A 24,448-nucleotide genomic window follows, 5' to 3' on the forward strand; every position below is an offset into this window, starting at 1 on the left:
TATGAGGTCCGAAGAGTTTTTGCGGCGGGTCTTTCTATAACAACTTTTCTACCGTTCTGTAAGACATCTACAATTATTTCTTTCATAATCATTCCCTTTCACTAATCACCTGCCTCTTTTAGTATAATCGGGAGACGTTAAACTAAAGTTTGTTTCCTGCCGATAATCCGAGTTTTCGATAGTCCAAGATAGCTTTAGTCCCGTCCATCTTGAATTACTTAGACCAGGCTTGTGCAAATTGGAACAGGATGTGGGCTAATCAGAGAGGACTTCCTGGCGTCGAGGGTCGTACAAAAACATTTCCACAAGAATTGAACACTCATATTCAACGGAGAAAATTGTCCATCTTTCAGTAATATCGCAGGAACACAAAAAGTGTTACAACAGTAGCCAAAATATTTATACTATTTTAGTGGAAACCTTCCTTTCATGTTCTAAAACACTCTCTAAGTGTTCGATGGTACACTGGATGTTCCAATGGAGAAGCTTTAGTTACCCAGGAAAAAGTTTTAATTCAGTTAAAGAGATTACATAAGGAATACGTCTTCAATAATGGATCGGACGGGCCGAATGAAAGGATTCAGTGGACCGGGATTGCCCGAGGGCCGGCTGTTGCACATGGTTGACTTAGACTGTATTTTATTTTAAAAAATGATAATGAATTAACTAATATTAAATAGAGGTACTGATGAGCGCCATACACAAAATTACCCTCTGTATTTCGTGTCTTTTCAACTGTCCTGTGTAACAAATTAAAAGAGAAAATAAGATTATAAGCTGCATTCTTATTTTGCTGTTACTTAAGACAGAAGTGACCATATATACTGTATTTTAAGATGCTTTGTTATTTTTATGTAAGTCGTTGCCGCTCTGAATAACAAATTGCTTCTTTTTCTTTCTATAGGATGCCGAAGATCTGTTCGCAAACATTTGTCGCCCTACTGATAATTCTTCCATTCACACAAGGTGAGTTCATCCATTACAGAAACACTGGAGAAGAGATAAGACCTCCAAGAACAAAGAGTAGTACAGAATTTATGAAAATGAGCGTGCCGAAGTTTCCTTAGTAGCATTCTTGTGTCAATTTCATTATGATTTTTGTTACAATTGCCTCTTCAGAGCTTGTTACATTCATTCACATGTCTGTAACTGTTTATGTTCTGTTTCGTCTGTTCCCTTCATGCTATAATTTGCTGCTCTTTATACTAAGTATTCGTAAATTGACAAAGATTTCCAAATTTGCAACGCATGGTTGTTAAAATTCAGTCTCGTTTCCAGTTGTGGTAATAGCAGTTCCGATGTGGGGAGGTGACTTTTAGGGTCCTCTCATTTGATTGGTTTCGTACTGCACTCATTACGGAAGCTTTGACTATTGATAATACTAGTCTATGCCTATATACTTCTAACGACGTTTTTTCTTTATTGGTGTAAGCAAGACTTCAAATGTATAATGAAATTTTTAACGCTTGGATATTGAGTGCAGAAAATACACCTATATATATATATATATATATATATATATATATATATATATATATATATATATATATATATATATATATATATATATATATATATATACAGTGGAGTCTCGTTAATTCGAACTTGGATAATTCGAACAGAAGTCCATTCCCCTTGAAAACTGTATTGAAAACAACAGTAAAAAATCGTGGATAAATCAAACTTTTGAACCTACGTTTTGGATAATTCGAAGTAAATAAATCTATGTAATGATAAAGAAAGATAGGGAACGTGTGCGAATATCATCTTGTTTCAGAATTGGTTGAAAATGTAAGATGAATTATTGATAAAGTCAACCAAATATTATTAATATCGTATTCCACGCAATACATGAAATTCAAGACTTATTGACCGTACAAAAACAATCAAATGTAAGCAAGTGAGGTTTACGACTTCTTAAAAGTGAGAACAGAATATTCAAATTGTTACTGGTATTTAATTATTCCGACTATTCAATGTATGTTATAGTATTGTACGTAAATGTATTTTTCATTGTACATGTAGTTCGAATTATGTGGAGTCAATGTTTATTAGTTTGTGGTATTTGATCACGCAAATAATAAGCTGCTTTAAAGGTAAAGTCTACACCATATGAATATGTTTTTGATGCACAGTACTTTGGTTTGTTTGTTGTTATATATGTGAAAATGAATGTTGTTGGATAATTCGAATTTTGGATAATTCCAAGTTTTTTCGTGTCCCCTTGGACTTCGAATTAAAAAGAGTCCACTGTATATATATATATATATATATATATATATATATATATATATATATATATATATATATATATATATATATATATATATATATATATATATATATATATATATATATATATGTGTGTGTGTGTGTGTGTGTGTGTGTGTGTGTGTGTGTAATGGATACCAATCAAAAAAAATGAATAAAGAAATATGGTCGCCATTGCATTCAGTTTCAAAATTAAATATACTTCTTCAGACATGTATGTGCATTTGTCAAATAATCCTCGGAGCATTATATATCGCTGAATTCAAAGGAGAGCTACTGTAAATGATGTATTCAGATTCCAGGTTTCATAGGCCATTGAGTGCGTTGGTTAGTCTATACATTCGTAAGTACATCAACAGTTATATATTTGTAACGATTTATTAATGATGATGCGTCTCATAAACTTTTTAAAAAAAATTTATTTTAAATTTATTCTGGCATTAATAATGATGTAGTAGTTTGTGCACAATGTTTGTGGTACATGAGTTCAAATGCAGTTTCATTCCCTCTCTTTTTAACCATTCTTTGAGCTAATTTTTGCATCCTTTTTCAGTTCCAATACGAAATTGTCAAGGTTTTGAAATAATATTATTGAGACACGATGAGTGGAATGCAGCTTTCGAGAGGAAGTCACGAAACATATTCCGGGCTTTGGAGAACGTCCCTTTATGGAGACTCCTCACCCAGGGACGGATGCAGGGGGGCGATCGCCCTTCCCCAGAAGAGGAAACTTTCTTATTTTATATATATAAATAAAACCCATCCCAAAGTATGGAGCCCTTAAAAGTAGCAGTATGACAACCCACCGCCATTCCCTCCCCCCAGAAGTCGGTCCTGGATCCGCCCCTGACCTCACCTCACACACCTCTCCAAAAATACGTAAGAAAGACTGGATTCCTGTATTTAGCAATTCGCAGTGAAATGAAAGAAAAGAAAAAAATGAATTTGCGGTTCAAATTATGATAAAGTAGTAGGACATTTATTTGTTTCTAGTATACTATGGAAGCAACCAACTTTTATGATATGCAGTTACTGTTTTAATTGTGACTTTTACTGTGGAGAAAAATATAGATGGAATTTCCATCATGTTTATTTGTTGCTGTTTCACATCTTGATTTTCGCCAAAATCCGTGGGTTGTAGGCAAAGAGACTCTTTCTGCTGACGATTTATTATCACGCATTATATTGAAAGAAGGAAATGGTCCAAGAGATTAAACATATTTCAGATGTTATGCGGGTTAGACATGTTTTCGCATCTCGATACAAACTTTAAACAAAAAAAGAAAGTGGTGACGTAGTCGATAGAGCATTCACTGCTATCACCGAAAGTTCCTGCGCTCAAAACATGGGTGGGTGATATAGTCCAGTCAAAATATGGTTTGACCCAGAACAAATTCGACTCTGTTTCGACTTTGTGGTAGAGAAAAGCAATCTAAACAAGATATAAAAAATGTAACAAAATCTGACTTCTATTTTCCCGCCATTTTGGATAATGGCACTGAACACCTTACTTTGAAACAGCAGGTATATATCTTCCCACGGAATTAAGATAGAAACTTCATTTTTGTGTCAAATTGGTGGGAATAGATCGTAGAAGTGAAGAAAACTGGTAAGGTTGTGCAATGGTGGCGTCATATTGAAATATGGCGGCTGTTCTCCCCAAAATTACGTTACTCATAGTAATTGGCACATAACTATGAAACCAAAGTTAAAGATACCAAAAACTCATCCATAATAAAAGTCGTAGAGTAGAATCTGTTCTTTCCATTGATATTAAAATGGTTTCGTTGTCTTAGAAACTAAGCGAGATAGACCATGTTATATGGCGAGAGTGTCGCAGTAATGAGGTAGCGAAAAATCGTAATGATTTTATTTTTGACCGCGTTCTTCTGTTCAATGTTTCAAATCAAATCAACAAGGTAAGTATTTAACACATAACTATATATATATATATATATATATATATATATATATATATATATATATATATATATAATGTACAGTATAAAATCAACCAAATCTACTGAGTGCCAGTGATTTTAACGAAAAAAAGAAAAAGAAATACCAAGAATAAATGAATGATCACTTGGTGTATATATAGTAGAGGATGATTGTAATATCATCAGTCAATAATAAACGTTCATTATTTAATATGTTCTCATCCTTACTCGAAATGATCGTCATTTGATTATCTTCAAACTCAAGCGGTATGTCGTACTCATGTGGGGTGTTGAAGCACGCTGAATCCCGACATTCTCCACATGCAGGTGAACAATCCAGATTATGGCTTCGGCGAGAACAACGACCTGATTGACAGTCTGTCTTACAGTTACAGCAGACCTTTCTAATATGTCCTTAGCTGCAGGAGATAAATCTGTTAGTATTGGGAGTAGTTATCCATCCCCATTCTGTTGGTAGCAACCGATCATTTCCCCTCCACAGTTGAGTTTGGTAGTAAGCTCTCATACTGTGGAACTTGGCTGCTACTGAAGTTGGTGGAAGACTTAATTGAAATAGTATTTCTTACAACTTTTTCACTGAAACGTTTAAATCGGAACACATCAAGAGTGTCTGATTCTGAACCATTGTATATTGCAGCTGTTGCTTTCTCACTTGCTGCTACAACATCTTTGGTAGTTGCTGATGGATCTTTAAAAACGTTTGCACATTTGCAAGCTGTCCCTTTCATTAGCATTTTTCGATCTTTCCCTTTGTCCACGCTGAAAAACTGAGACGTAGAGTCACAACCTTGAAATGCATGTGTAAACAGAAGATTTTAAATGTCGTTGACTCCCAAGCTGCTTTGGACTGCTCGAACATGCCACTGATGTGGACTCTGCATTCCCTTTCTTATTCTAGGATGAAAAAAAATATTCTTATAGGTACCATGTGTGGTGACAATGAAGAATCAGTACATTAGTATCACCAGCAACAACAATAGCATCCTTCTCGCAAGCAACTTTCACCGCAGTCTGTGCAATTAATAAATTCGGATCTCCTTTTGTATGTACACACTGCCATTCAGTTCCTTGTAAGTGAGAACTGAGCATGTTGATGAACCGTTGTTTGTTTACTTTGTTTGGTAAGGAGTTTTCTTTTATGATGAGATTGCTGTTAAGGGATATTAGACCATCAGGGCTGCCATTCTTCCCATATCTGCTGGTGTGTGTTGCGTCTTTTACAGATGAAACATGAGAATATCCATCAAAAACAATTATTGTACTGCCATAATGATGTTGAATGTGCACTGCATAATTCCTGCAGGTATCCAAAAACGTAATGGCTAGAATCCATGGTACATGATGTAACAGAGCACCTTCATCCAGAATGTAAACGCTGTTTACAGGTTTTGCTTACTGTGTTTCTTTAGCAGCAGTGCACAAGGCACCCGAAGAACTGATTTATTCGCCTGTCATGGAAGGAGGGTCAAATCAAAGAGTACTGCTGGATAGCTGTACAGTTTGTGCTTTAAGAGCAGTTCTGTTGGTATTTTTTTACTAGTTGCAACTGCGGCGAGTCGTTGAAACAAGAGACAGGGATCGATTTGTACAACTTCTTATTAAGTTTTATAAGCTTTTTCATTGCCATTGTTACGGCCTGTGCTCTTCATTTAAAGGTGTAAGATTATACGTTCTTACCAATCTTAGAACGAAGTATGCTTTCTCCTACTTCTTTGGCTTGATCAACATTTACATTCTTAGATGCACCCATACCTGATATTATGCTGCGCAACGAGAAATCCGTGTGGAATTGGTTTCTGTCAGATATTTCAACAACTTGTCTGTGTCTTCATCCCTTCGACTTCGGGCCTGAGAAGTTTCACCGTGTTGCTCGCTTGTATTGTACTTCACTCTAGTCAACGCTTGCATGGCACAGTTACCTTCAATACATTGCATCATTGACAACACTCATAGATTTACTTGAGAGTCTGTCATTCCCCTTCTTCTTGTCAGGCCTCCGCTGGATTTTATGGTTCTCATCAAAACTTGTTCGATGAAATGATGTACTGGTAGTGCCGCCTAGTATTTTTCAGAACGTCGGACAACGTAAAATTCTTTCTGAAACACGGAGTATACATAGGGTTTTATGCTATGCAAGTTTTCCATATCTTGCAAATGAATGTGGATGGTCTTTGCATAAAAGTTATGTCCTGAGGGAGTAAGGAGTGGAAGCATCTCTCTCAGAAATCTAATGTACATATCCCAGTCACCCCGTTCTTTCACCAGGGGGCGCGGTTGCTCAGTAATAGAGCGTTCACCTCCGGTGCTTGGGGTTCCTGGTTCGATCCCAGCTCCGCCGTGTGGACTTTGTGGTGGACAAACACCGTGCTCGTGGTTTTCTCGGGATTCTCCCGTTTCCTCCCACTTTATTCATTCCACCATTTCATTCATTTCTCATAATCACCATCTCCTTTAGCCTAACCGGCATAACTGTGGGACGTAAAACTTAAAGATTTCATTTCCGTTCTTTCACTAGTTATGAACTGTTTCAGAATACTAATTATTTGCATGCACTATATCCACAGCCTAGACATTCTGCTTGATGCAGTCTTTGTTTCCTTCCAAGTTTCCATCATCTTCCTTACCTGCAGAAAATCGGCATTGACCTCAATTATAGGTACATCAACCTTATCCTGTGTTTGGCCTACTGTCACATGTTGTTCTGCAGCGATAGTCTCTTGTTGTTGACCCAGATGTATCTTTGAACCATATATTTCGATGAAAGTACTATTTATATGCATAGCTCGATATATGCTTACGCACACACTTTTCTACTAAGGTCCAGGCTTTATGTGAATAATATATTCGACACTCAATTTAACTCTTATACAATATGAAATTGAGAAAAACGTTTTCATTGACTGAGGCAAATATGTATAACATTGCAGTCTCTATATTACGACTTCAACACAATAAATAAACAAAATTGCTGGTACGGTTTTCCCAATATCGTAATTTCTTATATTACACCTTGAACACTATGAATTAGATACCTTACTTGATCGGCAATCCTATTACAGTTTTTCTCAGTCATTTAATTGCTTCTGTATTTCAGTGCCCGACAAAATATTCTACATATTTTCATCCATAAGATCTATATGAGGAAGCGACGTCACGAACCATAGCCGCAAGCATAAGCACAGGGAGTGCGCAAATGGACCTTCCAATACAAGAGAACATTTCATGCGAAATCGGTGACTCACAGATTTAGATAAACGTCTGCAACGTGGATAAAGACTATTTGATCTACCGTAAAATGCGGCTCAGTCTTATTCGCTAGTGTTGCATTCCAGTGAATGTTTGATTGGCTTTTTAATAAAGCAAACAACAATCTTACATGAGATGTGGTGCAGTGATATATTTTACTAATGTTATAATTATTCCTTTTCCTTTATAAGAACAATTCAGATAATTTTCCTTATTAATTCAATAAGAATTTCTTTCATTTATTTAAATAAAAAAATATATAGCCTAAGATTGCGTACTTCAACGATATAAAACACAACACTTCCACATTTAAAATGGTATAGCTCGCTTAGTTTCTAAGACAACGAAACCATTTTGGTATCATTGGAAAGAACAGATTCTACTCTACAACTTTTATTACGGATGAGGTTTTGCTATCTATAACGGTTTCATAGTTATGTGCCAATTTCTATAGGTAACAAACTAAATGTAACGAAATTTTGGGGAGAACAGCCGCCATATTTCAATATGACAGCACCATTGCAGGACTTTTCAAACTTTCCTTACTTCTATGATCTATTACTATCAATTTGACACCAGAACAAAGTTTTTATCTTAATTCTGTGGGAAGATATACCTGCTGTTTCAAAGTAAAGTGTTCAGTTCCATTATCCAAAATGGCGGGAAAATACGTCAAATTTAAGCTACACTTTTGATATGTTGTTTAGATCTCTTTTTTCTACCATAAAATCGAAACAGAGTTTCTGTTAGAATTTGTTCCGAATAAAGTACCTTTTTATCATTGTTTTGACTGGCCTAATATTGGTTTTGTGGTAAATGAATACCTCGTGGCGGGTTTTCTTGGTTTCTCACGTTTCTTCCCTTATTCACATTCTTTTCGTCCTTACACCATTAACTCAATAGTTACCATCTCACTTATGAAACGTTAAACTAATTGTTTAATGTAAAGTATTAAGTGTTAAGAGCCTGCCATACTAAAAATAATACAAAATTTACCATTTTTCTTTTGCTTGTTTACTCAGAAATGAAAGGAGATAATGAAATGCGTCTTACCACAATCATAGATAATGCTATTCTACAACAGAAAATATGAACCTGAAGAATTTTCAGTGTTGCCATAATAACATTTTTCCAAAATCTAAGTTAAGACAAGGATTAGAGGAACGAACTCAACTGCATTTGATTACATATCATGTTGTTTTGAAATCCTATGAACTACTTTTTTAAATAATAGTTGTATTTAGTTTATAATAAAGAAAATAGTTTTAACATACAGTTATTAAAATTAAATAATAACGTTACTTAAAAAGTAGTTCACACGATACCACAACAACATGATACGTAATCAAATGTAGTTGAGTTTGTTCCTCTAGCCGCTGCCTTAACTTAGATTTTGGGGGAAATGTTATTCTGGCAACACTGTAATTTCTAGGATTGGCAGTACTGAAAATCCTTCAGGTTCATATTTCGTGTTGTAGAATAACATTATCTATGATTGTTGTAAATTACATTTCTTATCTCCTTTCACTTATGAAAAACAAACAAGAGAGAAATGGTAAATTTTGTATTATTTTTAGTATGTCGGGCTCTTAAGCAAGGAGCTTTAATCTGTCAGTAACCGTAAAACGCCTTGGGAAATTGTGAAACTATCTATTTGCAATGATTGATTTCTTTCACCCGTGTAAATAATGTTCGTGGAAGTGATCTTATTTTTCTCAGAAATAAGGTGTTCTCTGCTCGTTTTCTGATGTGGGAATTCAGTTTACTTTCTCGATACTATTCGTTGCTGGAAACTAACATTTTGTAAACACCCAAATGCGCAAACCTATTATGTAATACAGAGTAATGAAAACATGACTACAAAAAATTCCAAATGAATAAATAGACTGAGAATGAGTGTATACGCTTTACTATCGTATATTAAGCGCACGATCATATTACATTGTGTACGTGTTTTAATTCAGCAATTTCATTTCTTATCTTACACGGGATGTGCACGGTTCTCAACATGGAATCTGGGGTCAACCTAGATATGTTCCAGAAATACTCGTGATATTATGGAAGAATCCGGTTGCAAAAGTTCCCTCGGGCCTAACCCAGCCAACCCCAAAATAGGGGGTCCGATAAAGCAATTGAGCTATCTTGTTGACCTATAAATCAAATTACTTTAGCGACCTCTAGAATATTGATCAGGTGTTTTTTTCACGATTCTCCCCGAACGACACAAAAGATTAGTGTGAAAGCATATTTCAGCCAGTTTGTCCTATATACCGAGACCTACAGGGAAACCAACCATGAATCCGTGACCTACTCTCCAAGACAAGTAGTGTGATATGTCGCAGGCCATACCTTGACAGACACCACCTCTGTGACCTGTCATTGGCTCACTTTAAGTATATCACCCATTTATACAAAATATACATACCAGAAATTTCATGCTATAGGATGTACCCAAGATAGAATCCGAGGATAGGCTCATGATCGCCCGTCAAGAGATGTTGGATATGCCGCACGCTGGATCGTGGCCGACGTATGTATAGCTCGTGCACTGTAAGAAATAAAACAGCATTTAAACACCTTTAGTACAGATGTTGAGAGAGAAATATATTAAGTGTGTGTTCATAAAGTGTGCTTCGCGTGTCCAAAAGCGTTCATTCTCCGAAAACAGTATCTAGTATGAAATATTTAAAACACTTCTTGTCGGCAAACAGTTCAAAAACAAAGTGATGGCATACATGTTGCACATTTTGTACATACATCTGGGACATACTTGAACAATATAGTATCTAAAAAGGGGGAATATGTGTTGTCTGGAAATGTTCGAAGAGTGTCGGTAATGTGTACAGTGTCCTACTGTGTCTAAAATTAGTTCTGTATTTTTTGCAGTGTATTAACAAAGTCGACAATAACCACATGTGAAACCGACCCCATTGGTTACCCTTAAAGGGGACTTAGCCTTCTCGGCACGAGAAGCCTCTGGTCATGAAAGGGAAAGTTCCCTGGTGTTCGCCAGGGCGTGGCCTTGCTGCATAATGTGAGGGACACGTAACTTATACGTCACGAGTCATTCAATCGACATGATAATGAGGTTCCAGGGTGTGCTCCATGTTTACTCCAGGTTGACCATTATTGCATAGGAACTGGTACAAGCAGTGGGGTGAAGACACCAGCTGCAGATGATGAATGTTTTCTGCATACAATGCTCGTCATGATTTGTGACACGTCATATTCTCACTGTTTTTTTCAAAACTGAAGCATAAATCTTTCACTAGCTGGAAGTGAATCCATCCGCTAAGTCGATATAACCAATGTTTCCAAACGCGTACGTAATCATACGGAATTTTGGTGACTGTAACTGATTGCATACCAAGTCTATCATGTGGGGGGTGAAAAAACAATTGGTCATGTCGAACCTGTCACTCAACCCATAGTCCCGGATATACTTGTGGATCCTCTTTGAGGTGTACTTAACTTGAAGGATGAAGAAAAAGTCAAAGGGATGAAATTTTGGTGTCATCCCTTCGGTTATAGTTTCAACATCCATCCCCTCATAAATTTTATAGAGCTTTGCATCCGATGTGAGTTAGGCTCGACGGAACATTTGCAAGGGGATTCTTCCATAACATGATGCGTACTTTCTGAACATATATAGGTTGACCCCAGATTGCATGTTCAGAAGTGTGTACCGTGTTAGGAACTTAACAGTGCTTAAATCCGTAAGACTAAACAGAAAAAGGAAAAGAATGAGCAAACTTAAGTTGATTTGATTCAGTGGAACGAGGCAACGTAGTTGCAAAATAAAAATATTTTATACAGTGGTCAACAACAAGCGTTTATTTACGACAGCATCTTGTTATATAGACAGGCGATCAAGAAGTGGGGTGGGGATGCCTACGAGCTTTCTGATTATTTTCTTGTACATTTGTTTAATATCACTCCTGGTTTAGTATTGTTCAAGTTGCAGAGACAGAATCGAAAGTAGAGGTGTTTTAGTGTGTTGTCGCACGTATTCAGTGTTGATAGGAAGTATATCAGCTTCTAAGTACTCCAATATCATAACCAATCCTTCCTTCCTTGTTCTTGCTTAGTGCTAAGTAACAAATTTTCTGCTTGCTACATTTGGTGGAGCGTCTTTTTCCTGAGTAACATGAAGAGTAGAAAGTATTTGCAAATGACATCGTCCATCTCCATTTCAGGAGCAGTTAGCGTCTTTATTAGTCAAGGGAACATGTCAGTACCTTGAGTTGTTGCATCATTCTATTTGTACTTCATCTGCACAAAAATTGAACATTTCTGGTTATGTTGCGTATTCAAATATGGATTCTACGAGATGCAAGTGGGTAGGAATTCGGGGACGAAACAAAGTTGTTTATACAGGGATTTTAGTAATATATACATATATATAAAAGCAGAATTTCTGAAGTATATTGAAAGTCAAATGACATACATCAGTGCGAACTCCAGCTAAGAATGTCAAAGTATTCAAAGTTACGTTTCCAGACAGTGAAATTGCCTGTAAAATACCGCTTCAACGTGACAAAATAGCAAATACTTCAGTTTACCCAGCATCACCATATCAGAGTGAAGTAATTCAGTTGTTAGAGGAGTGGCACTACTATGTTGTGGATTCTGATTAATTTCTTAATAAAGTGTCTCAAAAGAAACAGATGAACATACATGTACGATTCTGAAGTACCGTGAAAGGGCATTCTACAAAACAGATAATTCAAATTTTAATTAATGACCCCAATGTACAATTTAAATTTTTGTGTAACTTTAAGTTAGATATCAAAACGTTACCAAATGACTCTGTAATACGTGATATAAAAGATGTGGGTTACTTTGCGCGGGAGCATTTAAGGCTGGATTGAGATGAGGAATTGGAGACTCGTTGAATTTCTAAGAGCTCTATATAACTTATTTAAGAATGTTTCATCACTGGCGAGTACACCCACTGTCGACGTACAGAAAATTTCTAGTGAAATTTAGTTCTGTACTGGTTGAAAATAAAGTATTGTTCCGGGAGCCATTGACTTTTATCCGTATCTTCTGTTGTAAATTGAAAGTATCAAAAAGAACAAAAAAGTTTCCTGCTATTCGAGCTATCAGATTTTGTCAAATATATTGGAAGAAAGTAATAGGTTTATTCCTAAACGTAACAATTTTCAAATCACTTACTTCACAAGTAGACTCTTTCCTTACAAATTTCAGACTAATATTCTCCTCAGTCCATTTCTTTGTAACACTTAATTCGCTGTGATATAACAAAAAAGAAAGAAAAGAAAAAACTTTGTTCTTCGACTTCGTGGATACAAATCGATGTGGCAAATTAGGAAAATCATCTTCCTCTGAAAAATGGCGGAGACATTGCTTCTGCTACACGTACTGTATTTTAGAAGTGTCAACCAATAATGGATATGAACGTTTTGGATTTTCACCGAAATTGCAGGAAGTGTCTACAGAAATGTGTTATACTCCTGGAGAAATTGCCTTTAAATTATAAATTGGTTGGAGCTTTTTTTGTATTTGAATCTCAGTTTTCTGCAGGATTTGATATTTAGTCTGTTTTAGTTGAACTAATTGAAAATAATTGGTTAGGTGGCAATAGAGCAGATAAAGTTATGAGGTAGTTCAGATAATTATGTTCGAGTCCAAATTGTAAAGCAATTATGAGTCAGTATTCTAGAAATGGTCAGCATTTTGGTGACTTCCGGTCAAAGAATTTGGATATTTCAGAGTTGAGTGGTTTAAGGTATATTGTTAAAATGACCTTCGTTTTCTCTCATGGAAATTCAAAACTTTAGAAGAAGGATTTTCAGTGTAGCAGATAATTTAAAACAACAAATTTTAGTAATGCTTAGACTTGTGTATGATTCAGTAGCTTCTTTTGGTAGCCTTGAGAAATTACCTAAACCAAATCCATGATTCATTATGCAGAAAATGTTCGTACTTGTTTTGCAGACGCAGCAAGTCAATGATCAGAGAAAAAGGAAAGCAAACCAGAAGTTTAAGACAGGAAAATAAAGATCATTTTCAACGAGCCTGATGCTAAGAAAACTAAAATAATGAAAGATGTGCGCAATATTGATGAGGAAATAAAGCACTTGAAGAAGTGAACTGAATTAGTACATAATACTATTCTTTTTCTTTTCTTGTAAAGATATGTTGTTAATACACCGCAGCCATTTTTATTTAAACCTATCCGTTGTTTTTCAATCAGTGTCTCACAGTGACTTTTTTTCCTTTTGTATCCCTTAAAAATCCCGGCTTTTTAAAACGTAAATTATAGACTTTCAGTTAAGCGGCTATAGCATCATCGCTATTTATCGTAGGATCATGGTTCATAACTCATTTTACACACAATAGAGCAACCTTTCAAACGATGTCATTCACATTTCCTTATCATGTCCCTGAGGCGAGAAATTGTGAGAGAAATCGGGATTTTCTCTGAATTTCTTTTTTTCAAATTTTGAGCCCCTCTGGACCTCCCTGTGTTAACTCCTAGAGATCTAAAAATCAACTGAAAAATACTAAGGGAAGTATTAAACACATGCAAAATTTCAAGCTTCTTGAATAGTAAGGGCGGGAAAAATATTTACCAGTGATCCCCACAATGCCCCAGATTACCGCAAAAGACCCTGATCTCAGGTAATACAAACCCTGAGACATCCCTATTTATCCTAGGGTCATGTTTTGTACCTCATTCTCTTGAAACTTTCAAATGGTACCATTCACATCTCATCGTCATGTATCTGAGGCGGGAAAATCGTGCGAAAAAGGGATTTTTGGTTAAAATGTCTCTCTGCTTTACATTTTTGCCCCTCTGGAACCCCCTGTGTTAACGCAGAGATCTCATAAATACTACTCGGTGGACTGAATGTTTGTGCAAAATTTCAGTCTTCTGGGTGCAAAAGTAAGCCCGCCAAAAAATAATAAAAATAGGCATAACAAAAAAAGTTATGACGTAATCACCCCAATGTCTGCACGCAGGAAGGCGTGAAACCATACGTAACGTGTTCTATAATGCCTCTAGACTTGAAAAAAAAACTAAGTAAAAAGCTGTATTGGTTCTTTTTTAATCGAGTAATGAAGACACAGCTTTGTCACCTAAAAATAGGAACTAGAACTCCAAAGGGATATGTAACGAGACTTTCATCAAAGGACCAATTACTAAAGCTACAGATTAAACTTTGAGGGAGGATGTTTAGTTTCTTGCTTTGTGCAGGAATTTTTATTGGGTAATTGATAATAAAATGTTTTGTATTTATTTATTTATTGCTCTCATTATTCTCGTTAATTAGGGAGTTGTGTATTGTTTATGTGCCATCATTGTCATGTTTTCTCGGTCTTATTTTTCCATTCGCATGGGAAAGTAAGTCTGTGTCCCTAATTACTTATCAGAGAAAACTTCAAAATATATTTAGAGAACCTGGAATTGTCAGAGAATTCCTTCCTGTGTTTTGTTGTAGCCATCTTGATACACGAAACCAGTGGCGCACGCATAATTTCATCAGTCTGTGAAGAAAATTGCAGACCTGTCTCAATATAATAACAAACGCAAAGTTTGCGTTAGTATCGTCATTATCACAAATTCACTAAGTCAGTTTGTCAGGACGCTTATCACAAACTAAACCATAAATTGTATGTTGCGTTGACGCAAAGCGATATTTAATGTGGCCTCTGGAAAAAGTGTCAATTGAAGAAGGTAAATTTTATTGGGTTGACCCATAAGTGTTCACGTTTTTTCTTTTCAGTGAAAATTTTGCATGAAAAACAAAATGTTGTGGCAATGCGTGTTGTGTTATTCGATAGGGCATTACGTGCTCTACAAAATGGTGTGTTCAAATTTTTTTATACTGTTATATTTTCTGTTCTTTTCAGGTCATTAAAATGGAGTATCAAGTCGACAGTAAAGAACATTTTCGACACCTGCTGTTCGACTTCAAAGACGTGCATCGCACCGGAGTGACTGATGACTAAATCAGCTTGTTGACGAAGATCCACGCCAAACAACAGGAGAATTCTCAGAGATAATGGGGTCTCCCACAATGCTGTAGAGCGCCACCTTCACTCGATGGGAAAAATTGGGCGCATGGGTTCCGCATGCTTAGACCCACAAAAAAATAAACGCGCCACGATCGCCGCCAGTTTACTTGCCCGTTATCGGTCAATACATAGATACAAGCAGCGATTCCTCGCCATAAACTTCATAAATCTTTCAAACACTTCTATAGGTTTGGCACCTCTGTTAAACTAGAACAGCAGTAGGTGTCTAAAATGTTATTTTTCTGTCGACTTGACACTCCATTTTAATGGCCTCAACAGAACAGAAAGTATATCAGCATAAAAAATATGAACACACCATTTTGTAGAGCATATAATGCTCTATAGAATAACATAACACGCATTGCGACATTTTGTTTTTCATGCAAAATTTTCACTGAAAGAAAAACGAAAACATTTAATGGCCTAGCACAGGGTTGCGATGTTAAACTAATAGCAAAGGTATATTAATGACATACTGTGACATTCAATAGTTAGAGCATAACTGTTATATCTGTATATATATAGTTTCCTTCATCTTCGAGGTATTTCTGGCTTTTCAATTAATATGAGACGTAGCGGGTTGTTAGGGCGAACCTTGCAGTCTTGTTTCCTGAAGAGACACTCTGGGCGGTGAAAATAATCGTCTATTTATTTTGAAAGTGTATTTAAGGAAACAGAAACTACTTCCACGAATTATATACATGGGGACGAAACTAGCTCCCACAGAGCAGTTTGTTATTACTACTCCAAACATTTCAAATGTAGTTTGCGAGTGTTTATATTGTGCAATCTTTGTTGAATTTGCCCCTACTACCTGGAACACCTCATATTATGTCTATTGTTCATCATAAATATATCTATTTAAGTCAAATATATCCTTCACTGACAATGCTCTTCTTTTCAGACGTTCATACTCAGAGTATTTCATTGCCTGCTAATTGGGATCCTCGATCTATGGTAAGACAATAATTTTCTTTATAGTTTGTTTCTTCAACCGGAGTTCAGTTAGTATTTAAAAAATGCCACCTTCTATGTGTGGTAGCTCGTGCCATAAACAAGTTATCGTCTGATTATACGGAAAGGGAACTTGTGGAAAACATCCCCAATAACTAAATGGCCAACCAGACCCTTCATTTCAGACAATTGACTGTCGCTTGTCAACTCCATGTGAAGTTTTGATTGCTTAGGTGGCCAAGTTTTGAACGCTGTTCTTTAAAGTTGTTCTTACATGGTCTGAGATCTGTTTCATATTAGCCATAGTATTGACAGGAGAGTACAGACACAGTGGGTGTTAAGACGTTGCAATCTCGCAAATGTGATCAAAAGATGGATGGAAGGAGAAAGGAATACTGTTGTAAAAATCAGCATGGGAACTTGAAAGAAATTTGCTAAACTGCACTCCTGTTGAGTGAATTCACTATATGCACTGTAGGGTTATTAGATAGAAAGCTACCTCCGTCTGCACATGCACGAACCTTAATATGAGAAAATTACGCTTCGAACAATCCTTGTCGTGAAATTTGCAAAAAGAATAAGTGCAAAGTTCCAATCGATAAGCATTTCGTTATTCAGTTCAACATGTTATTATTCTTATTTTTATTTTATTTATTTATTTATTTTTATAAAACATGAACAAGCTTATAATCCAATTTCTCAACTGGGATAGCAATTAAACAACATTTTTTACCCTGCTATACGTAAACTCTCTCTAAACACCACAAGTACAGTAAATCGAAGCCCCAACGCTGTTACTCCCGGCCATTCACACCCAATTGCTTTTATGCGCTCAGTTAGAATTATGTGGAGTTAATGCTATATTGCAATTCACGGACACCCTGAACTTCCTTAATCAGTTAACAGGTGGAAAAATATTGTGAGTATGTCTGTCTATTAGACGGCGGAAACAGCCGAGTGTTTTCAAGAACATTAAGACACCAGCAGTCTTCTGCTTTAGACGACAATGCTACGTGATTTGAGGCAGTTCATATAGCGACATGACTTTTCTGAACTTCTGATTTTTTATTGCCATATTAAAGTTATATGTTGTAACAGTTTTCTTGACTTATGAAATTTTATTGAAATGTTATCTCTCCTAACAGTTTTCTGGACTTCTGAATGTTAAAGTGTTATTTTTTGTAACAGTTTTTCGAACTTGTGATTTTAATGATATTGTCGAACTTTTTAAAGGCAGACATTTTAATACGTGAATGTATATTGGGTCCTTAACACGTTCACTGCGGACAAATCTTGTCGGCGTCCGATGCTATACTTCACATATACGGTGGATGCCGTTTGGCGCTTTGTACTTCATGACAATCACTTTTCCGGCAATAACCTTAGGTTATGACATCAAAAACTGACGGCATGTGTGGTGGAACACCTTTCAGCATAGTTTCATGAATTACGTTATACATACATAGTCAATAAATCCCTCTACAATAATGTAAAAGTAATCATATAAAATAAGAGAGTTTATGGGGAGAGGTCTATCATTAAATCAGCAGTCAACGTGTTAAATATCATGTAAATAATTTTAGTACTATTTGTATGAAAATTTACATCTAAACTTTGCACCTGTTTATACAAAAATTTTCACTTTATTTTTACCAACATTTTGTACCTGTAATTCCCAGCCCTGTCTGTGGCATTAACAAACTTTGTTCTCTGTATACTTTCCTCCGAAATGAAAAGATAATAAGATTTAATGTAAGTGTTGTCAATCTACTTGTTAGTAAGTATTGCTGGAGATAGAAACTTTTACTAGAGAATGTTGTAAACAGGGGCGTCATTTAGGGGGGCAGGGAGGGGCAATTGCCCCCCTGCGTTTGAGATTTATATAGATTTTATCAACAGAGTAGTAGAAAGTCAGTGAAAAACGCGAAATTTTACTTATATCAAGGGGTCTTGCCCCCCCCCCAAGTAAAATCTGAAATGACGCTCCTGGTTGTAAAAGTTAGGACTTGAAGAAGTTTGTGGAAGTTCTGTAAGGAAATCGATTGTCGATTGTTAACATAATAAATTATAGAAGTTTGTATAACGAAATCGATTATTATTATAATGCAGTTATAGACGTTTCCATAAGAAAACCGGTTACTAACAGTAAATTATAGCTTCATTATGTCTCATGAAGCTTTTATCAGTACAGCTGCATCACCGTATCTATTGTTGTGTTAAATTATTGTTCCATTTAAAGAAATCTTCATATACCCAAGATATACAGGATGTTTGAAAACGATGTATACAACGTTTGGGTGTGATTCCTGACACCAAGATAAGGCAAAAAGTATAGACCAACCTGGATGTAAAAATGATTCCTTTTAGTGGTATGACCAGTATTAAATTTTGTCGGAAAAATACGTAAACGTCCGTAACTCAAGAACGAAATTTCGGAACGAAGTTGGTTGAAAGGGAATGTCCATTACTTTCAGTCGTAGATTCCATTAATACATAATTGGATGTGACGCAAGGGCATGGCATCCAAAGAAACTGGATAATTACTGGAGCATTTTATTAAAAGTTGAATGAGGAAAATAAACAACAGTCAAATACGATATTTCAACGAACAAAATTCGCAGTACAATTTTAAGCTCAAAGTACAATTTCAAAATTCGAAAGAAGGAAAGATAACGCGGATTTAATTATTAATCTACTTCGTCTCTATACAGAATAAATTCTTAGGGGAAGAACTGTAATGAACTGCGGTGTAAGTATTGAACTCACAATTATATCTTTTGGACTAATAAAGGCAGATGAAAAATGGTAGCTAATTATAGCGAAAGAATTCGTGGAATGAAAATCTAGGAGAAAACAGGAAAATCCCGAGAAAAGTCACAGACATGATGTTGTTCACCACAAAGTTTTGTGGTGTGAGATCGGACGAGGGACCCGTCGCGTCAGAAAGGAGCTGTATCATTAACTCGCATGCCTCTACTTTGGACGAAGAACCAAGGTTCTAATAGAAGTTTTGATAGTGTAGATAGTGCGCGCAATAAACCAATGTATCAAAAGCACTTACGCCTAAAATGTGGAATTCGTAGAGTTTCTAGGTCCGGAAACGATAGATCAGTTGTTCTCAGCTGGTGGGTCACTTCTATCCAGTGTTGGTCGACAGACTTCGTTAAGTTAGCGTTAAAGTGGTTTTTAATATACATACACAGTATTTTATTATTATTTGTAAGGAAGAAGCTTTCCTATATAGCTAGCGCAAAAGGAATCATACTGTTCAAAATTCTGAGAACTACCGTTCTAGGTTAATTGTAAGAGAATGCTAATTGCATGAATAGCGTATAAAGACATCAAATAGATTCGATTTATGAGTGTTACACATAATTAGTCTTGTCATTAATAACGAAATGATTCAGACAGTTTTCTATTGGTGGAGGGACGGACAAATAGAATTCTAGGATGCCAAGTAAAGAAAATTATAGCTAGATGGCATAAACATGATGTAATAGAAGGGAACTGCGTGAGAAATAGTACAGGTAACTTTAATTCACGTCTGATAAGGTCTAGCCTCCAGAGAGTAAACTATATGAGGATAAATACTAGGTCTTCTATGCATTAGTATATTTCGCATAATATTGTATAGTATCCAGTAGGAATTTTAAGATCAGTTCTACATGACCTACGTAATGAACAATATTGAATTGTTATATAGACTGCTTCATTGAGTCACTAGTGCTCTGTAAACCATTCAGGGTAAAGTATAAACACATCAAGGGTAAATCGTACAATAAAAGGAAATGAGAAGAGGGAAATTTAAGTGGTTGGTTATTTGTGAAGTACAAGACATTCTTAATAATTACACTGTAAAAAGCTGCGAACTCACATGCTACATACATATTTCAATATTTTTCGTGATAAATCATACTACACTGAAAAGGATGTGCCCATCGGAGAAAGAGTTCCTCCAAGTGTTTATTTTCTACTGAGACACAGTTTCTCCGAGTTTTTGTTCAGTAGTGGAACAAAGTAGATGAATCAAACATGTGTATCTCTCCTTCTTTCGAATTCTAAAATTTATTTTCCTACCTGAAAAACGCACTATGATTTTTTTTCATTAAAATGTTATGCTCGATTGTTCTTTATTTTCTTCGTTTATTTTTTGATAAAATGTCCCAGGAATTATACAGTTTCTTTGGGAATCATCCTTGCGTCACATTTAATTCTGCATTAATGGAATGTACAACTAAAAATAATGAACATTTCATCTTCCCGACTTTGATTCCACATTTGTTCCTGAGTTATGGTTGTTTTGTATTTTTCCAACAAATTTTATACATTTTTCGCCCGAAAGGAAACATTTTTCGCCCAGGTTGGTGCATGCTTTTTGTGTTATTTTGGTGTTAGCAATCACCTCGATGTTGTATGGAAACGCCCTGTATAGAGAAAAGTGTTTATGACCCATGTTAAATAATTGAGGCTTTTGATCAATACTAGCTGTATCCAATCCTGATCCCGCTTAAAGATTTTTCACTCTGGAGAATTAGATTGACGAAAAAATTTGAAGAATAGAAAGAGAGAGAGAACTAGTTTAGAATCAGTAGAGCTTATCAACATTGAAACTGGATACAGAAACCAAGTAGTATATTTTTGACTGAAAATGAGTCATTGATAGCGTATAACACTAGAAGACTATCTGTACAAATGTTGGTTCAAGAGGTAATTGTCTCTGACCATCAATAACTCAGTTATGGACTTTCATTGTTTAGCAAATTGGCATTCCTTTCTGCTTCCCTACAAATTAAGAAAAACGAAGAAAGTTTGGCGAACCTTCTTCTGTACACCTAACTCTTCGGTTCATTCTTGTCAGTTTGTTATTTATTTATTTCAAAAAACAACAGGCAAATGCCTAATTACAGTTTTCCATCATGATAATATATTTCATAATATGCATACAATACGATAGCAAAATGCTTTAAAATACATCCTATAGTACGATATACACCTCATTTATTTAGAATAAAATTCTGTCTATAAAGATGTCTATTTCTAGGTGCCGTTATGACACATTTTTCTGACAGGTGATACACCCAATGCATTAGTCCTTTGCTCTGAGAGATGGGATATGCCATTATGGGGTCTCCTTGCTCTATGTGGGACGTGAAGTTTGATTTCTGATAATAAATATTCTGAATATACTGTACTATGAATGATTGTATGTAAGAAAGATTAATAGTCCTGGTTTCAAGTGAATGTAGTGAATATTTGCTTCGAAGACCTTCGTACTTTCTCAAATTTCGGATATATCCCTGTTTCTTTATATGTTAAAAAGCGCACAAATTTATTTTGAATATTTTCGATTTTATTTATATATTTCTTTCTAATAGAAGCCCATATTATCGCTGCATAATCCACCTTAGACCTTACATAGGAAATGTATAGATTTTTGAGGACATTTGTTTATCAGTTGTATTCATTCTCAAGTAAAATATAATCAAAAACATGAAAAATAGTTACGCACAAAAACAGTGAAATCATTGACAACTTTAATCTGAAAGTTTGACTTCTCTGCGTTTGACTTTGTAGGGATTGCAACTAATCATGCTGTATTTGCAACATTATAATACGTTACAGTGATAATGAATTGTTGTATTTTCCTAATTTCTATCTCTTATCACATCGTTGAAATCCCGTTTAACGTATTTTTAATGTTTTAGTGTGTTTCATTCATTTTTAAAATTATTCACTATTCTTAATTTTCAATTTCAGGTCTCAGCTATCAGGATTCTGCAACGTCTAACTAGAAATATTCAAACGTCGTATAATGTGAAAAGGGACGTGGAGAACGATTTGCCTTCGTCTGTAAGTGATTTCGATTCCAATAACAGCAGCGTATCAGATGGAGGTTACAGTGATGAACCATCCAATGATCAACCAAATGCTGACCTTGTAGGTGAAACCAGCAATACCGCCCACAATCAAATACCTGAACCAGTTCCAAACGTGACACAGCCTGTGATTTCTAAGGAGCAAAATATTACTGAAAGTGCAGAAGACAGGGCAACTGGAGGAAATTCCAACAATTCACCAGTTCCACAAGTTCCAGGAAGCTCTCAGGGTTCTGGAAGTAATGGGGGTGGTGGTGGGGGTACTCCTGGGAATCAAGAAGTTCCAACTGATGTTCAAGGATTTGTCGGGACAATTGGTGGAGCTACGGGAAAGGCAGAACCTACGCTAATAATGTCTTTGTTGATACCTTTGAGAAATGATCTAATATCTAGTGCAATCACAGGAGGAATTCCTGGTGCTCCCGGTGGGGATATTCCTGGAACTGGTTCTGGAGGATCTGGTGGTGCTCCAGCTGGTGGCACAGATGTTGCTGGAATCACTGGCTAAAGTAATTAGTGTGGTTAAAAAACTCGAAAATCTTTTATTTAAAAAAACAAGAACCCTAAAATTCATTACCTTCGAACTGTTTTGCTTTTCTTATCTTTATTAAGAGAAGAATTTTCGTGGAAGCTTCTAATTATGTCGATGTGTGCATTGTGTATAAACTCAACAGTAATTGTGTTAATCTGTTATCAAAAAAAGAAAGGCAAAAATGTTAACAGTCCAGTGTCACCAAAAAGTAGAAGACTAAAAACTGATTGTGGATTCTATTAACTATAACATTGTAGACTAAAATCCTATAATTTATACAACTGTATATTACTGTTTAGATTGCATTGTGAATCAAGAAAAGTAAATAAAGATAATGGAAAGTAAGATAATAATTGTAAGAAAAAATAACTTTATTTTATTTTCGTTGTGGGTTCGTTTCCAGCATTGAATGTATCCAATAATAACGCAAGAGAAGTATGTTTTCAGATATGGAAGTTATTCTTGACATGCACTGTAGGATAGATCCTAGAAAATCTCTTACGATTTTTCCTTGAGTCAAAATCTCAACGTGTATGGCATCAGATCACGTGTCATTTTCTATATTCGGAAGCATCCCATGAGATTTCTCTTCTTTAGAGCACGATCTATTTCGGAAAGAAAATTAGTGAGATTTCGACCTAAGCGACATTAGGTGAGAAAAAGGGAAAACAGATTTGTTTTCTCCGCGCCAGCAAAGATGCTATGTGCGCACTTATTAGTGCATATTCTCTATAATACAAAGTTAACGCTCTATTATCACAACAGACATGCAAGGTCCAAGGCACTGGAAAACATTTCTGGCCGAGTATGCATTGTGAGACCTGGCACCTCTTTGGAGGATGTGAAACAGGAAAAAATCTTCACGTATATGGCACAAAAGGGTAGGATTTCCTACGAGATATGTTGTAATATTTTTCTAAAGATAAATCCTAAGATATTTCCTAGGATTTATCTCATAGTGTATAGCAGACCATATTTCTACCATCGCCATTTTGTAAAACAGTCTAAGACACTTTATTTTCAAGTGACAAAACAAGAACAAGGTTTCTTTTGCGAAAGCTTGTATGTCAATTGTGTAATCACTGTATTACTTTTGCCAAAACTTGATGAAGAAAATATATAATTTACAATCATTGTAGGCAGTTAGATATGTATTTTTCCTTTATTTTTTTATTCATCTTATGGAAATTTAATATGTTCCTAACTATGAGACTTCACAAAATATGTCGCAATCGCTAACTACTTATCAATAATAACCTTTGTTATAGTCGCGGCAGTTCGTTATTGTCTGTACCTATCAGTCGCATTATCTCATACTCATTATCCTAATCTCACGTAGATTATACACATGAATTGTACAGGGAAATGAGGCGTATTCGGGGGTCAACTTATATATATATCCAGTTGTGGGCTTAGTGGATATAACGTCATAAATATGGCCGCTGCCAGGGTATCCTTTCAACGAATATAGTTTCTCACTGAATTGTGGTAGAAACGTAATTCTTTTCCAAATTTAATGTAGAATTGGACAATGTAGAAAATCGAGCAAAAAACAATAGAGT

The 24,448-nt window shown here is 35.7% G+C and overlaps 1 protein-coding gene across 1 annotated transcript; it reads left to right on the forward strand.

The window, feature by feature from the left end:
* The first annotated feature begins 872 nt into the window (after positions 1-872).
* LOC145677600 (uncharacterized) lies at positions 873-24,008 on the forward strand. Its single transcript, XM_081748058.1, has 3 exons — positions 873-966; positions 16,429-16,481; positions 22,236-24,008. Exons 1-3 carry the CDS (start codon positions 906-908, stop codon positions 22,860-22,862), a joined length of 741 nt encoding a protein of 246 aa, XP_081604184.1. The 5' UTR covers positions 873-905; the 3' UTR covers positions 22,863-24,008.
* Positions 24,009-24,448: the final 440 nt, after the last annotated feature.

This window comes from Thermobia domestica, unplaced genomic scaffold (genome assembly GCF_964235325.1).
Source record: "Thermobia domestica unplaced genomic scaffold, izTheDome1.hap1.1 HAP1_SCAFFOLD_1087, whole genome shotgun sequence".
NCBI classification, from domain to species: Eukaryota; Metazoa; Arthropoda; class Insecta; order Zygentoma; family Lepismatidae; genus Thermobia; species Thermobia domestica.

Excerpts from the sequence above, each read along its gene's own strand:
- LOC145677600 (XM_081748058.1), top strand. The coding sequence starts at position 906 with ATGCCGAAGATCTGTTCGCAAACATTTGTCGCCCTACTGATAATTCTT. Across the intron at positions 967-16,428 it reads AATTCTTCCATTCACACAAG|ACGTTCATACTCAGAGTATT; the intron begins GTGAGTTCATCC and ends TCTTCTTTTCAG. Across the intron at positions 16,482-22,235 it reads ATTGGGATCCTCGATCTATG|GTCTCAGCTATCAGGATTCT; the intron begins GTAAGACAATAA and ends TTTCAATTTCAG.